Source organism: Felis catus, chromosome A3 (genome assembly GCF_018350175.1).
Source record: "Felis catus isolate Fca126 chromosome A3, F.catus_Fca126_mat1.0, whole genome shotgun sequence".
In the NCBI taxonomy this organism is placed as follows: domain Eukaryota; kingdom Metazoa; phylum Chordata; class Mammalia; order Carnivora; family Felidae; genus Felis; species Felis catus.
Window position 1 is genome coordinate 64,793,036 of NC_058370.1, and position 15,112 is coordinate 64,808,147.

Genomic DNA, 15,112 nt, shown 5'->3' on the forward strand with positions numbered 1-15,112 from the left:
GTGTGGGTAGTGACGAGGAGGCCAGGGCCTCCCCTGCATCTTGCCTTCGCCTCCCCCCCCCCCCCCCCCCACTGTGTGACTTTGGGCGGATCACCTTCTCTAAATCTCAGTTTCCTTATCAAAACGATGAAAAGAAGACCAAATGCATGGGTTGATTGCGAGGATTTTAGGAGATCATCTGTGTCTGGCATACATTATGTTCTGGAGAAAAACAAAGGCTGTTAGCTGCTGTGATTATTACAATTCGGGCTTAAGGAGTTGGAAGCCGGCTGCCTGCAACCATGAGAGTTCCTACCGACCAGGCTCCTCACAGCACAGAGAAAACAAACACAGATGACAAGGGGGTTTCTGCTGATCTTTAAGTGGCCTTTTGACATTCAGTGGAAGGCACTTGACCCCTAGCAGCAAATTGATTTCTGGAACACGGCCCCAGCCTCCGTGTTTAGTTCACTTTTATCCAGCCCTTTACATCACAAAGGGGAGTGATTAGGGGCTCTGTCGGTTAAGCCTCCAACTCTTGATTTCGGCTCAGGACGTGATCTCACGGTTCGTGAGATCGAGCCCTGCGTCAGGCTCTGCACCGACAGCACAGAGCCTGCTTGGGATTCTCTCTCTCCCTCTCTCTCTCTCCCCCTCTTTCACGTGCTCTCTCTCTGTCTCTCTCTCTCAAAATAAGTAAATACACTTTAAAAGAAATTTTTAAAAAGGTGGGGGGAGTGATTACATCACAAAGGGGCTGGTTCACTCCGTTGATTGGAGCCCAATCTGAGAGATCAAAGGTGAGACCGACCTTTGAGCCTACAAGCCAGAGAAGTGTTTTTCCAGGCCACAGGCTCCAGTCTCGCTTTAGCCAACCAGCGTGTGCGCTGGGTCATCCTGTGGCCTGGGAAAGAGTGCCGATGGCTCCAGGCAACCCTTCCCCACCGCTGGCAACAGTTCAGAGTGTCTGGCCCCAGCCGAGCGTGGAACCGGGGCTGTTAGCTGACTTGGGTGTCGGGGACTGGGGTATCTGGGAAGTGAGACTGGGAAAGAGGGTGAGAGAGTTCTGCCTCTTGTAATAAAATAGAACTCCAAGATAAAGAAATAAACTTCTTTTTAATTTTTTTTTAACGTTTATTTATTTTTGAGACAGAGAGAGACACAGCATGAACGGGGGAGGGGCAGAGAGAGAGGGAGACACAGAATTGGAAGCAGGCTGCAGGCTCTGAGCCATCAGCCCAGAGCCCGACGCGGGGCTCGAACTTGTGGACCGCGAGATCGTGACCAGAGCTGAAGTTGGACGCTTAACCGACTGAGCCACCCAGGCGCCCCAAGAAATAAACATTTTTAAAAAATGAGCAAAAATAAAACTCCAGACGGATTCACCTCTCCAGGTGGGAGGAGCAGTTGGGAGCAGGAGGCCCTGGTCTGTCTGCGTGAGTCATCCCTGGGCTCTCCCAACCTGATCCCCACTCTTCCTGCCTTGTTGGGCCCAGGAACAGGGGCTGCTGTTTGAACGACCCAGCCCAGTGGGGGCACGAACCCTTTCTCTGAACTGCCCTTAGTGGTGACACCTGGAATTTCTCAAAAGGATTCTGTAAATCTTAAGGAAGGACAAAAGGGAAATAAGCCCAGAAAAGAAAAGAAACCTGGCTGGCTTGGAGAGGAAAGGGGCCAAGGGTCCTGCGTCATTCCCAGGAGGATCCCAAGGAGAGATTTATTTCTTCATCCTCATCCCAAGGGTCAGGAAACCTCTGCAGGCCCCTTGCTGGCTTTCTTTAGCACCAGATCCCCATCTCCACCCGCAAGGGCGCTCTCACATGTCTTTGCTCCCCCCCAGCTCTGGCCAGAGCTCCTCAGGCTCCCTTTATCGGCCAGACCTGAGGCCCCCAGGGGGACCCTCATTCCTCAGAGAAGGACCCATCTTGCACAAACAGGACACAGCTCTGGCCCCGTGCTGGCCCACTGTTGCAGGACCCCGTACACAAGTGCTACCCACCCACGTGTCTGGAGGAGTGTTTTGTCAAGAAGTCTTTTACATATGTGTTTTTTTCCACAGGTGAGAAAACGAAAACTCAGACGAGGTCAGATCACATGCCCAAGGGTCACCGATGGATGCCAAGGTCAGGATTCAACTCACGTCCCCTGATGCCAAGCCACCTTCTCTTTACATTATACACACAGCCTGCTGCTTTATTGTTGCATGCCTTCCCCCACCCTTACGCCCCCATCCAGCTCCCAGAATTCACTGCCGCATGACCAAAGTCACTGGAGCTGCTTCGATTTACAGATGGAGGAAATGTTTACAGAAAGTCAGGGGACACTCGGGAAGTCTTGGTTGAATTACATTGACAGAAAGAGTTGTTGATAATCGTAGTGATAATAATGAAACTAAATGATCCATTTTAAAGAGGGGGGGGGAACGTTTGCTGAAAGGAGATCAACAGAGCAGTGACTTAAAATCCAATGACTTGGCAGGGCCAGGGTAATTTCCCCCTGGGATTACCTCTCATGGGCTTTGGTAGGGGAACCTACCCGTTCACAAGAGTTTGGGGGGACCACATAATAATTAACATTAAACGTTTTTCTTCGAGGCTTCTGCCACTGAATAACTAGAAACAGGAAAGGTTTAGTGTGAGAAGCCAGGGAAACGTGGCCATAGGAATAACGTTCATCTTTAATTGATTTAAATGACAGCCTCAAATACAATGAGATTAAAAAAAAAATACAACAAACATGTGGTGGAGTTTAGAGCATCTGGGTCTGTTTAAATTGCTCTTGTTTTTCAAGATCAAGGGTATTATTGATAAAAACAAAAATCTTTGTAATCACTAAATTTAATCCAACTAACGATGATGAGAAGACCGTTGTAAACATGAAACATGACTTGGGAACCGAATCGTACATATTTTCCTTGTTGGAAAAGGCATGTTTTCGGTCACTCGCTTTGGAGAAAGCAGCAGAATCAGGCAGCGCATGTGGACTCATCAGCTGCCAGAGAGGGTCCCCCGACCAGCCAGCACTTTGGAAGGACCGGCTGGTCAATCACAGCCAAACTGAAGAGCCGCAGGGAGCGCCTTTCTTTGGTCTCAACTCCAGAAGGGAGGGAATAAGGGTGCGTTGGGTGAGGAAGCGATTGAAAATTGGTAGAAGAGGGACACTTGGGTGGCTCAGCCGACTAGGCAGCTGACTTTGGCTCAGGTCATGATCTCACGGTTTGTGGGTTCAAGCCCCGCATCGGGCTCTATGCTGACAGCTCAGAGCCTGGAGCCCACTTCGGATTCTGTGTTCCCTCCCTCTCTGCCACTCCCCTACTCATGCTCTGTCTCTCTCTGCCTCTCATAAATAAATAAATGTTTAAAAAAATTAAAAGAAAAAAGGAAATTGGTAGAAGAAAAACTGTCTCCTAGGGAGAAATGATGTCCAGGAACAAAATAGAATGAACCTGCGTCCTTGACTTTAGCAATTCAAGTGTTAGGTCTAGTTTTAAACTTTTATGGCTTCTTGATTCCTTGGGGTGTATACCACATCAAGATTTCAATTTAATTAACAAATATATTTATTGGGTATGTGGTCCAGGGTACCAGGGGGGTCAGACAATGGCCCCTTTTCTCATTTGTAAAAATGGGGGGTACACTCGCATGGGAACAGGCACTGCTCTGGAACCATCTGAGTGTCTTTCCTGTCTACTCTGGGCATCAGCGTGGTGACAAAAACTGTTGGCCATTGCTATTCCTGCATCGCACGCATGCATTTTTGCCCGAGTTCAGGTCTCAGCCCTTGATAAAACATGAAAGGATACTTGGGACTTTATAACGACAACAAAGGATTGAGACACCGGAACTCACACAAAGGAATAAACTAATATGCAGTTTCTTAAACTTCTAACCCAAGCACATTAGCAGCAACAGTCAACGGCACATCATGGGCATGCACGATGGCAGCCGTGCTCTGATGGTTAATACCACTTCCTCCAAGCTTGGAATTGCTATAACTCTCAGGGAGGGGGTTCCAGGCAGCAATCTGTCCTGGTTTTGTGTCACCCTCCAATCTGCTTCTGTGTCACCAGCTGGTGTCCACGTCAAACTTCTCCTTCCTTGAATCCGAGGTAATGCATCATTTCCAAACTTGCACATCTCTGTTGCTAACACCGATGTCTCTAATGTTCAAGTTCAGTCTTTTAGACAATATTATGTGTGTTTCTATTGCATGAGCTATCTTCCTTGCCGCCATGAGTATCCACGAAGTACTCACTGTTGACGGTAGTATGGCTCTCTGGATACACAAAACGGTTTAAAAACGTTTCCTAGCACATGGGGCCCCTGGGTGGCTCAGTCAGTTAAGCGTCTGGCTTCAGCTCAGGTCATGATCTCGCAGTCCGTGAGTTCAAGCCCCGTGTCAGGCTCTGTGCTGACAGCTTGGAGCCTGGAGCCTGCTTCGGATTCTGTGTTTCCCTCTCTCTCTGCCCCTCCCCTGCTCATGCTCCGTCTCTCTCTGTCTTTCAAAAATGAATAAATGTTTAAAAAAATTTAAAAAAATGTTTCCTAGTACAGACCTCTGTGTACCTCTCTTAAAATACTGTCTTCCTGGGAGTAGGGAAAAACATCCAGCAACTCATTACAAAAATGGGAAAAGAATATTTACAGAAATTCCCAGAGTAGAAGGTAAATTACAAATGTTCAAATCTTATGAAAAGATGTTCAGTCTCTCTAATTATGAATAAGGCAAATGAAAACAATGGCAGTTTTTACATTTTCCTATCAGAGTAGGAAAGACGACAGATACTGCTAAACCCCCGTTTGGCAAGGGTATGGGGACAATGGAAACTTCCAGGTTGGGGACAGAAGAGTAAACTGGCATGTTTTTAGAGAGCAATTTGGCATTATCCATAAAACTTAGAATGTCCCTACCCTTTCAACCAGAAGTTCCACATATAAGGAATTTATCCTATGGAAATACTCACACAACTGTGGAAGAAATAGATATATTCATTACATGATTCCCAGTAGCATACCGTTGGCGCCCCCTAACTGTCCATCAATAGGGAATTGGTTAAATAACCTACGGTGGTCCAGTAATCTACACAATGGAACATGGCGTGATTATTACAAGATGAGGTAGATCTATGTGTACTCATCTGGGAAAAGCTCCACAATATGCTCAATTAAAAAAAAATGTCCATTGGTGTGTATATTTTGATCTTTTTTTTTTCGAGAGGTGTTTCTGTGTGTGTTGACTGTTGTGGAAAAAACATGTAGTGTTCATCTTTGAGGAGGGAGGGTTTATGGCACACTTTTCTTCTTGTCTTATTTGAATCCTTTTTTTTTTCTTTTTTAGTTCATTTATTTTTGAGAGAGAGCGTGAGCAGGGGAGGAGTAGAGAGAGAGGGAGACAGAGGATCTGAAGCAGGCTCTGAGCTGACAGCAGCAAGCCTGATGTGGGGTTCGAACTCATGAATCCAGTGATCATGACCTGAGCCCAAGTGAGATGCTCAACCAATGAGCCACCCCTTGAGTCCTTAAGCAAACAAACAAACAAACAAGGAACTGTTTATAAAAGTAGAAAATCCACAAATAATTTTTAACACTTTCTTGTGAGTAGGCTTCACACGCAGAGTGGAACCCAATGCAGGAGTTGAACTCACGACCCTGAGATCAAGAGTTGGATGCTTCACCGACTGAGCCGCCCAGGCACCCGAGAAAACCCACAAATAATTTTTAAAGGAAAGCCTACGGGGGCTGCAATGAGATGAATTTAGAGAATGTGACATCTTGTTGGGAAACTGGCTCCCGGCCTATGACGTGCATACTCCGTCCTGCTCAGGAGCTGTTCTTTGGGTCTCCTCTCTTCCCCCCCCACCCTGCTCCAAACCCACATGGTGGAGGACGAAGTCTGTAGGTATGCGCTTGCTGCCCCCCCCCGGAGTTCAGTTGCTTGACCTTCACTACACAGGTGCTTCCTTGCACCTTCCCTCCTTCCTCTGTCCTGGCTCCTTGCAACTCGTCTGCTCATATCTTCCTCAAACGACTGCCCTTCCCCCTCCCCTCCTTCCCACCCCTCCAGCAGGGGCTCCTGGAAGGGTGAAGACACCCCTTCTCATTGAGATGCTGTCCCTTCCCCGAGGCTGTCCACGCGGTCCCGTGGCTCCCCCTCCTTTCGTTTTCCTTTCCTCCCTTCTTCCGGGTCAGGTCTCTTCAGCCACACAGCATTCCCATTTTCTTCCTCAGTTTTATTTCCCTGCAGAGGGACTCCTTCCTCCAGATTCCTAAATCTACTCTTTGTCCTAAATCCCCGACCCACCTTTCTCGTTGTCGGGTGGATCTCCCCTCTGCCCTGTCGTCTGCTGGTTGAAATCACGCATTCCACACGCCAAATGTCTCATCAGCTCTTCCCACTCCCCAGTGCAGGGGAGGCGAATGCTTTCCTCCACCCTCCTGGAGTCCCTGGTGGGTCTGAAAATTGAACTGACAGAGACAGATTAACAGGGGGAGAAGCACACAAATGTTCTTCAAGTTTTACATGTGCACCGGAGCCTTTCTAGGAGAATGAGGAAGCAGCCAGAGTGGGAAGATTTCACGCCTTGTAGACAAAGAAACAACACACTTGTGAAGAATCCACGAGGCAGAGGGGTTTGCCGGGGGCGGTGAAGTTACTAGGAAGATAAGGGTTGGTTTAACCCGATTTGTCCGAACAGATTTCTTGGGCCTCAAATTCGCTGTCTCCAGTGGTAAGAATGTCTTCCTCCTGGTGCAGGGAGGGGACCTGTTCACATGGGGATTTTGTGACATGTTTCAGGGAAGAAGGACGAGGTGGGGGAGGTCGGAGTGACCTTCCTGCTTCTGCTATTTTCCTTTAAACTCCTTCAGCTGAAGATACCCGATATGCCAAGGTGCCATGTTTTGAGGTAGGGTGTCCCGAACCCATCACCCACGTCTTCCCTCTTAAGCTGACAATGTCACTTGGAATCTCAGCGTCACCCTCTGCCTTCCTCACCCCTCGTATCCCCTCAGTTGCCAAGCTCTGCAACAACAATCCGCATATATCTTACACTCCTCGTGCGCATCCCCAGCAAAGCGGGGCAGGCTTTCCCGAACCCCACATCCCAAGGTGACCACAACTCCCCCCGAAACTCCAAAGCGTTGTTTTCCTTCTCCGACACACTGATCTGTTGTGTTTTGTACGGACTTGGTCCTGTGTGTTTCTCACACCCTCCCACCCTATTTAGGTCACAAGCTCCTTCCAGGCCAGGACTTTCTTACTCATCTTTAGCTCTGCCAGGTCTTGCACAGGGCCTCCCAGGTGCTCAGTGTATGTGCTTGTTGGATTACCTTGGATCCCAGACTCCAAGTGCAGGGCAACGACTTGAGTTACAAGTCCGGGGCCTGCTCCTGCTGATGGTCCGGGGCCCCCCATTAGTCCTGATGCCCAATCAGGAGAAGCCTGAGGAGCACAGAGGCAATAGTTAGGTTCCAGTGGTTGTAAGAAACAGAGACTTGTTCAAGTTACCTCAAGAGAAGAGATTTATCTGAAGGATACTCCTAGCCTGGACCAGAATGTGGTCTCGAACTGAGGGAGCTGGACCATAAGCGGCCTGTGTTTCTGCCTCGTCGGGTGTGTCTTTTCCATTCGCCTCCTGATAACTCTTTGCGTCTGGCTTCTGTTACTTATAATTTCTATTCCCATGTAACTTTGGCTCACACCAGATTATCATGGCTTCTCTGGTTTCTTCTTACATGGCAGACCTTCTGTTTTAGCTTTATTGCTAATTACACCCTTCACTTTGCATTTCTTGGTTCAAATGCCTTAGAGAGTTGATGGGCGTAGCTCATCTTCCGGATTGGCCGCCCTTGATCTAGATGCCTGCCCCTGGTCCAATCAGCTCTTCCAGTGCTAGAAAGGTGAGAAGGGTGGTCATTAAGGTCCGAATACGACTGCTCAGAGCCTACCCATAACACAGATACCTTCTCTCAGAACAGCACTGAGCGCGCGGCAGCCTTCCGAGGTTGGGTCTGTCCAAGGTAGGGATGCTATCCGGTGCAGTCTCCAGCTGCTGCCCTGGGGATCAGGAACCCAGGTGAATATAGGAAGGGTCAGAAGGAAGAACCTCCTAGTTGTCTGGAACCCCACCTCACTCACATCACCTTCTCCCGACACACTCCCTCACTAGACACAGAGCATTTCCTGACGTGAGCTGCATGAGGGGCCCAAGCCAGAAGGAAAACAGCGAACCAAACAGTCCTCACACTAATGCGAGGAGATGCTGTGAACATCCACCTTCGCTAGGAAGGTCACGAGGAAACAGAAAGAAGATAAACCCAACAGAGAACTTGATACCCAGCCAATGCGGAGGATGAAATAAGCCAGGCCTTCAGGATGCTGAAATGAGAATGTAATGAAATGGCAATTGAGGTAATCAAGAGTAACTGCGGGTTTAGATGTGAGAAGGGACTTGAAAGGATTGAGTATTGATTCTCCAACACTAGAATGGGGTTGGTCAACAAAGAGGACACACCCTAGCCATTCTGTTTGCAACTTGAGGTGAATTTCATAAGTTCCCAATGGATTGGTCTTTTCTGCACTGCCGGAATTTTTCTCTTGGTGTGTATATGAAGATGTTTTAAAAGAACAAAGAAAACTTAGCTACAGATCAGTCTTTGTTCTATATCTAGAAGCTACTGTAAATTCCTTTTTATACCTCTTTTCGTTTCCTTCCTTCAGTCCCTCTTTCCTTTCTTCCTCCAACATTTATGTGCATCTCTTTTGTGCAAGACATAGTATGTTCAATAGAGTTTTTGTGCTCGACAGCATGAGAAATAACAAACACGTACAATACAAAAAACATCTATCATGTATCACGTGCTTACTGTGTCTCTGGTACTGTTCTCAGGTCTTTACGCATTTCAATTAATCCTCTCAGTAGCCTTGGGGCTCCTTCCTGCATGGCTCAGTCGGTGGAGCGTCCAACTTTGGCTCAGGTCATGGTCTCACGGTCTGTGAGTTTGAGCCCTGTGTCGGGCTCTATGCTGAGTTCTCTGTCTCCCTCTCTCTCTGCTCCTCCCCTGCTCATGCTCTGTCTGTCTGTCTCTCAAAAGAATAAATCAACATTAAAAAATTTTTTTTTCAATCCTCTCAATGGCCTTAAAAGGTCGGGACTAATAGTATCCTCATTTGTAAAATGAAGAAACTGAGGCACAAGCGGTTCAATAGCTTTCCAGAGATCACAGTCAGAAAGTTGGAAAACAAAGCACCTGGCCTCATCGCTAGAAGATCATTAGCAACGTTAGTGGATCACTTGGGCAGTCTCAGGATGTGGCAAGAGAGAAACTCAGCGAGGGGGTTGGGGGAGGAAGAAAAGGAAGAGTCTGCTTGTCAGCTCACAGCTGACCCTATTACCCCCAGGAGGGTTTTTGGTGGTGGGGTGGGGGGGAGAAGGGATCTTTGAGGGGAAGAGAAGGATGATAGGGTAGTCTTCTACGCGTGCAGCCTGAGTCATTAACGTGGAGGCAGCTGTTGGGAAAGCACTGGAACAGAGGTCCCGAATTTCAACGCTGTCTGCCATTTCCGACCTGTGTGACCTTGGGCAAGTCTTTTACCCTTTGTTTCCATAGGAGGAAGTTTTTTATATTGTGAAGGGCCATTCAAATATTTGATATGAAATGGCCGTGGCCAGGCAGGATCTGTTCGAGCAAAGCTGGTTTCCGTGGTGGTGGCCAGCCCTTGCTCTGGAGTGTAAGCAGAGGGCTGGATCCACGGCCCTCAGCCTAAATGTGTTCCTGTGCGCTGACCTGTCCCTTCAGTAAAGCTGAGTCTCAGGAGAATTTGCTCCAGGAACATTACCATCTTCCTCAGCCTGGCAACTTCTAGGCCTTCGTAAGAAATGACTGAGACAAGCCCACTTGCAGCAAGATAAGAAGGAAGAGAAGCAAGACACCAACGGCCACGTATTGTAAGATTCCATATGCAGCAAATGTCCGGAATAGGCCAATCCATAGAGACAGAAAACAGATTAGCATTTTCCGGGGGTCTGGCGGGGAGGGGCAAATGAGGAGTGGTTGCTAACGAGTGTGGGGTTTCTTTTTGAGGTGATACAAATGTTCTAGAATTAGACAGTGATGATTACACAGTCTTGTGAATATACTAAAAATCACCGGATAGTACATTTTATTTTTTTTTTAAGTTATTTATTTATTTTGAGAAAGAGAGAGAGAGAGAGCACAAGTGGAGAGGGGACAGAGAATCCCAAGCAGGCGCGCCACCGTCAGGGCAGAGCCCGATGCCTGTGAGATCATAACCTAAGCCAAAGTCAGACGCTTCACCAAGTGAGTCACCCTGGCGTCCCTGAATAGTACGTTGTAAAAGGGTGGAGTTTGTGGTATGTGAATTAAATCTCAGTTGAGAAAAGAATGAAGGGAGGAGGCTCCCGGCAAGATTCCCATTGCCATGGAAGATTTCCTCTTCCTTGAAGTCTCCCTGAGTGGAAGGGAAGACATAGGGACCCGGAGCTTCAGAGAAAGCAGCCCGCTGAGGGGCCTGACTGGGGCCCATATAAGAAGCAGTTTCACCAGGCAGATGCCCAACACAGATTCCTTGTGGAGAGAGGCAGACGGGTCCCTGGGCTCTTCCCCGAGGGGCAACAGTTCCCAGAAGACCAAAGCAATGTCAGCTACCACCAAGGAGGCCCAGGTGGAATTTCTGCCTTGAAAAGCACGCGCCAGGCACTTCAAGATGGTCACTGGGAGAGGAAGCTATGACCCAGACTTGGCGCATATTTTGTGGTTTGGTGGGAGGGGGGCACTGCACTCCACGTCAACGTCAGTCTAAAGTTGAAGAGTTGAAAGAGTCCCTTGACTCTTTGCGCTTTCGCTTGTGGCTTACCTCAAGCATATGCACACTCTCTCCTCCCTTTGGAGGAGGCCTTGGGAGAATTCTTTTTTTTTTTTTTTAAGAAAATATAGCAAGTATTCATCTTGGTCTATAAGACCAAGGCGTGTGCGCGCGCACACACACACACACATCACTCTATATTTTCTTTAAATCAACTGAATTCCGACTCCAAGCTCCCATCTGGTGGGCTGGTAGAAAATTCAGTCGTTGCGGGCTCTGTCTACCTCGTGGGCCTGGGCAGCGTTAGGATCGGGGTTTATGTGGTACCTGGAGTAGGGAAGGGCCTCCGGGGTTTGATGAATCAAACTCCGGCCTGGAGTGTTCCCCTGAGGTCTGGTGACACTGGGCGGGGCAGGCGTCTTAGATTCTCTCATCTTCCCTGCTGGGGTCTTACTAACTCCCCAGGAAGCTGCCCTGAGTTGTGTGGGGAGTCCCTGTCCTTGCAAGACCCACCACAACCGTTTTCATACATCAGGTACTTTTCCAGGGCTTGGGAAAATGTCTTATCTTTGGAAGAATGTCCCTGGGCTCCAAAATCCAAAAAAGAGAATGGCGAAATGGAAAAGAGTAAAATGTTTTGTGTTCACGAAAATCTAGTGTTACCATCTTTTGTTAATTGCTAAGCTTAGCATTCAGGAACATTTCACTTTAGCTGAAAACAGCTCGTTAGTTGTTAGCTTCCCTCACTCTGCAAGAATTTCTGAGTACAATAACGTTTGCTCAGCCATCCTGGGTCAGGAAACGAGTGAGCAGCACCAGGGAACTACGCTGGAACAGCCGAGAAGTGGCATTCACACTATGCCAGGTTTCTTTTTTTTTTTGTCAATATGTGAAATTTATTGTCAAATTGGTTTCCATACAACACCCAGTGCTCATCCCAGAAGGTGCCCTCCTCAATATCCATCACCCACCCTCACCTCCCTCCCACCCCCCATCAACCCTCAGTTTGTTCTCAGTTTTTAAGAGTCTCTTATGCTTTTATGCCAGGTTTCTTAAAGAAGAACTTCTCGAATGTTAATGTGCCCGTGAGTCACCTGAGGGTCTAGCTGAAATACGGGTCCAATTCAGAAGGTGTGGGATGGGGCCAAGCTTGGGCTTTTCTAGAAAAGCTCCCAGGTGGAGTAAAGCTCAGTTAATGGCTCCCAGACCACACTTTGAGGAGCAGGGCTGAAAGGTAGTCATGTGTCACTTCATCTTTGAGAATTTTCTGTACTCTCAGCTGATCTCAGGGTTGAGTCCCAAGTCTTCTGGTTCCTGCAAGTGCTGACACTCAGATACTGACCCCTTTCTCCCACTCAGGTCCCACTGAGTTCTGTCCAGGCAATGCTTATTCCAGCCCTCAGGTCTTTGCTTAGATTATTTCTCTGCCTATAATGCCCTTTCTTGTGATCTCTGCTGAGCAAGATCCTTCTTACCCTTTAGCATCCAACTCAACTGCTGCTTCCTCCGTGACATTTGTCCCCAACTTGCCAGTCAGCCTGCCTTCCTTCCTTCCTTCCTTCCTTCCCTGAATTCAGTTTTTATAATCCTCGGTTTGGCTCTGCTTATGTACTCTCTCATGTTATTAGCTAACTCTTTTGAAGATGTCTGCCTTACTTCTCCGCCTAGGCTGTGAGGCCCTGGCGGACGTTCCCACTTTTTCTGCAGTCTAGACTTGGCTCTGCCATTAATTAGCCACACGATCTTGGAAAAAAATCACTTTATTTCTCTGGGCCTTGGGTCCCTCGTTTGTAAAACGAGGAGTTAAACTAACTCAGAGACTGCTGAAAGCCTGTCTGCCTCCAAAATTCCTCGGTTCCATATGGTTCTGACTGCTTTACGTTGCCTAGGACATGGTTGACATCCAAGAACACACCTAGTGGATTTAATTAAATCGAAATTTTAAGCAAGGAAAGGCTATATGTCCCCAGAGAGGTCATGGATAAATGGCCCCGGGGCAATGCAACAAATCATGGCTGCAGGAGAGATTCATTCTTTCTGTGCCTCCCCCACTTGTGGGAGGCCTCTCCTCTGTGTCTGGAATTTGCCATCTCCACTCGGTGCTAGGTGCTTCCCTCCTTCCTGTTCTTTACCAAGACCACAGAGAAAATAAAATACAATAAGGGGCGTGGGGGTGCCTCGGGGCGTGGGGGAGGGCAAGTGGGAGAGGAGGAGGGGAAGAGAACACAAGGTCAAAATCTGGAGGGACCAGACTTCTCAGAAATCATCTGTCACAGCAACCTCGCCACCAGAAGATGTAAATAAATTAAGATGGTAATTCCATCTCAGATTTGTGGAGCTGTGAGCAGCCCTTCTAAGCCCGGCTCTCATGGTGTGTGATGTCACCCACATGCCTTGATGGAATTAGAGCCCTAATTTATTTATGGTTGGGGATATGCTATTCCTTATGGCCTTGCAGTTGTCTTTATTTTATAGGCTGCTTGAAGCAATTTAATATGGTTGGATCCCACAGAGGATGCATACCAACAGAAACACAACAAGTAAGAGCTGGCTGCCTAGAGGCACCACAGTGCTCCCTCCTCATGGACAGCACGCAGCCCAGAGCCATGGAGGGCCTGCCAAAAAATGAGGCGTCAAGGTTTTCATCTTCCTTGGGTGTATCTCCTTCAGGAAGCAGGGACCTCTCCAGAGTGATAATCAGGAACAGTCCCAGTAGGGGTATTCTTTTCAGAGACCCGACCTAAGCAGCTGTGGAAATCCAGCAGGATCAAACAGGGTCAGAGTTCGCGAGGACAACTATTCCATGCTCAGATTTGAAGCAAGACTTTGTTCAAACCACTCCACACCATGTATGGGGCCACTTAGACCAGCAAACAGTGTGGAATAGGGTAAAGATTTGGAGTCACAATCCCTGGACGCAAGTCTTGGCTTTGCCACTGTCTGTGCTGTCCTGGACAATTCACTTCACTAAATCTCAGCCCTTACCGGTAAGATGGAAATAATATTGTCTACCGCAAAAGGTTGCCGAGATGGCCAAATGCCAACGTAGGTAAAGTGCTTGCATAGACAGTAGGCGAGTGTTGCATAGATTGTTATTCCACCTGGAGAGGCAATGTGGGAATGACCTCACTTGCGACACAATCTCTCCTCCGGAAGCTCTTGAACTTTCAAGGAAACCGTATCTCAGGACAAAAAAGCCACCGACTGGTATCCTGCATCCCCTACCCTTTGATCAACAGTCGTCATGGATACTGAGTCCTCTCTTGGTGAAGCACCCAGACATCAGACTTTTCCCGGCTATAAGGCTGTCAGCCTTTTGATTCTTATGGGCCAGGGGTTCCTTCTCTCTTCTAATTTCTCCTCTCACCCTTCTTCTGTAGAAGTGATACATATGCTTTATTTATTTGTTTTATATATTATTTTGTCCTTCTTGAGTATATTGTAAGCACTCATTGTGTCATGGAACAAAGTGTTTCTTCTTCCAAGTTTCTATAATGTTCTGAGGTCTCACTTGAGGAGGAAACAGCTAGGCCAGAAAGAAACTGAGGTTTAGAACTATATAACTTACAATATCCAAATTCCTATGGGACACAGCTATATGTATTTAAAGAAATAGGTGATGTAAAGAAAGAAGAAAGGAAGAAAGAAAGAAAGCAAGCAAGCAAGAAAGAAAGAAAGAAAGAGAAATTTTACACAACTGTGTATCTGAGTATATATTATGGTTTCTTCACCTATGAAACAAAGAATTCTGGCAGCCATGTCCAGTTAATGATACCCTATAGATGTACAGTTTATTTCATCATTGGCAAATACATTACTTAGGGTCCACTGCCCATGGCAGATGCTATTAATTAATCACAGCACCATTCTTCTGTGCTCTGAACAATACCTTCCCAAATCATGTGACCACATGAAATGAAACCCATTTGCCTCCTGGGTTTACCCATTCAACCATCAAACTATTGTGGAATAACATCCACTTTTGTACCCCTAAAATTTTTTATTTTCCCACCTTCCCTATTCTCTTATCTCCCTCATTTACCATCGCCATGAAAGAAGTTCTATAAGGAAAATGCAATGGGTAAAATAGGTTTTGGATGAAGTCATAAGAAGTAGCATCATGGAAGAGGTGATACTTAAAGATACTTGTTATTTTAACCATCTTACTGATGAGGAAACTGAGGCTCAAAGGAGTTAAATCAATTGCCCAGGAACACCGAGCATACAGGTGGCAGAGCTGGGATTCCCTCTGAAGCCCATGGTTGGTGGGATTTTCATAGACAGAAATAGAGACAGGAGAGAGGTGGCC

At 47.4% G+C, this 15,112-nt stretch overlaps 1 protein-coding gene across 1 annotated transcript in view; it reads left to right on the forward strand.

Annotated features, from left to right (window-relative positions):
- Positions 1-3,199, forward strand: part of SIX3 (SIX homeobox 3) — a 102,051-nt gene extending 98,852 nt beyond the window's left edge. The window contains exon 4 of the mRNA XM_023251642.2: positions 2,039-3,199. Within this exon, the coding sequence (XP_023107410.1) occupies positions 2,039-2,128 (90 nt within the window). The 3' untranslated portion in view covers positions 2,129-3,199. The remainder of the gene's footprint in view (positions 1-2,038) is intronic.
- Positions 3,200-15,112: the final 11,913 nt, after the last annotated feature.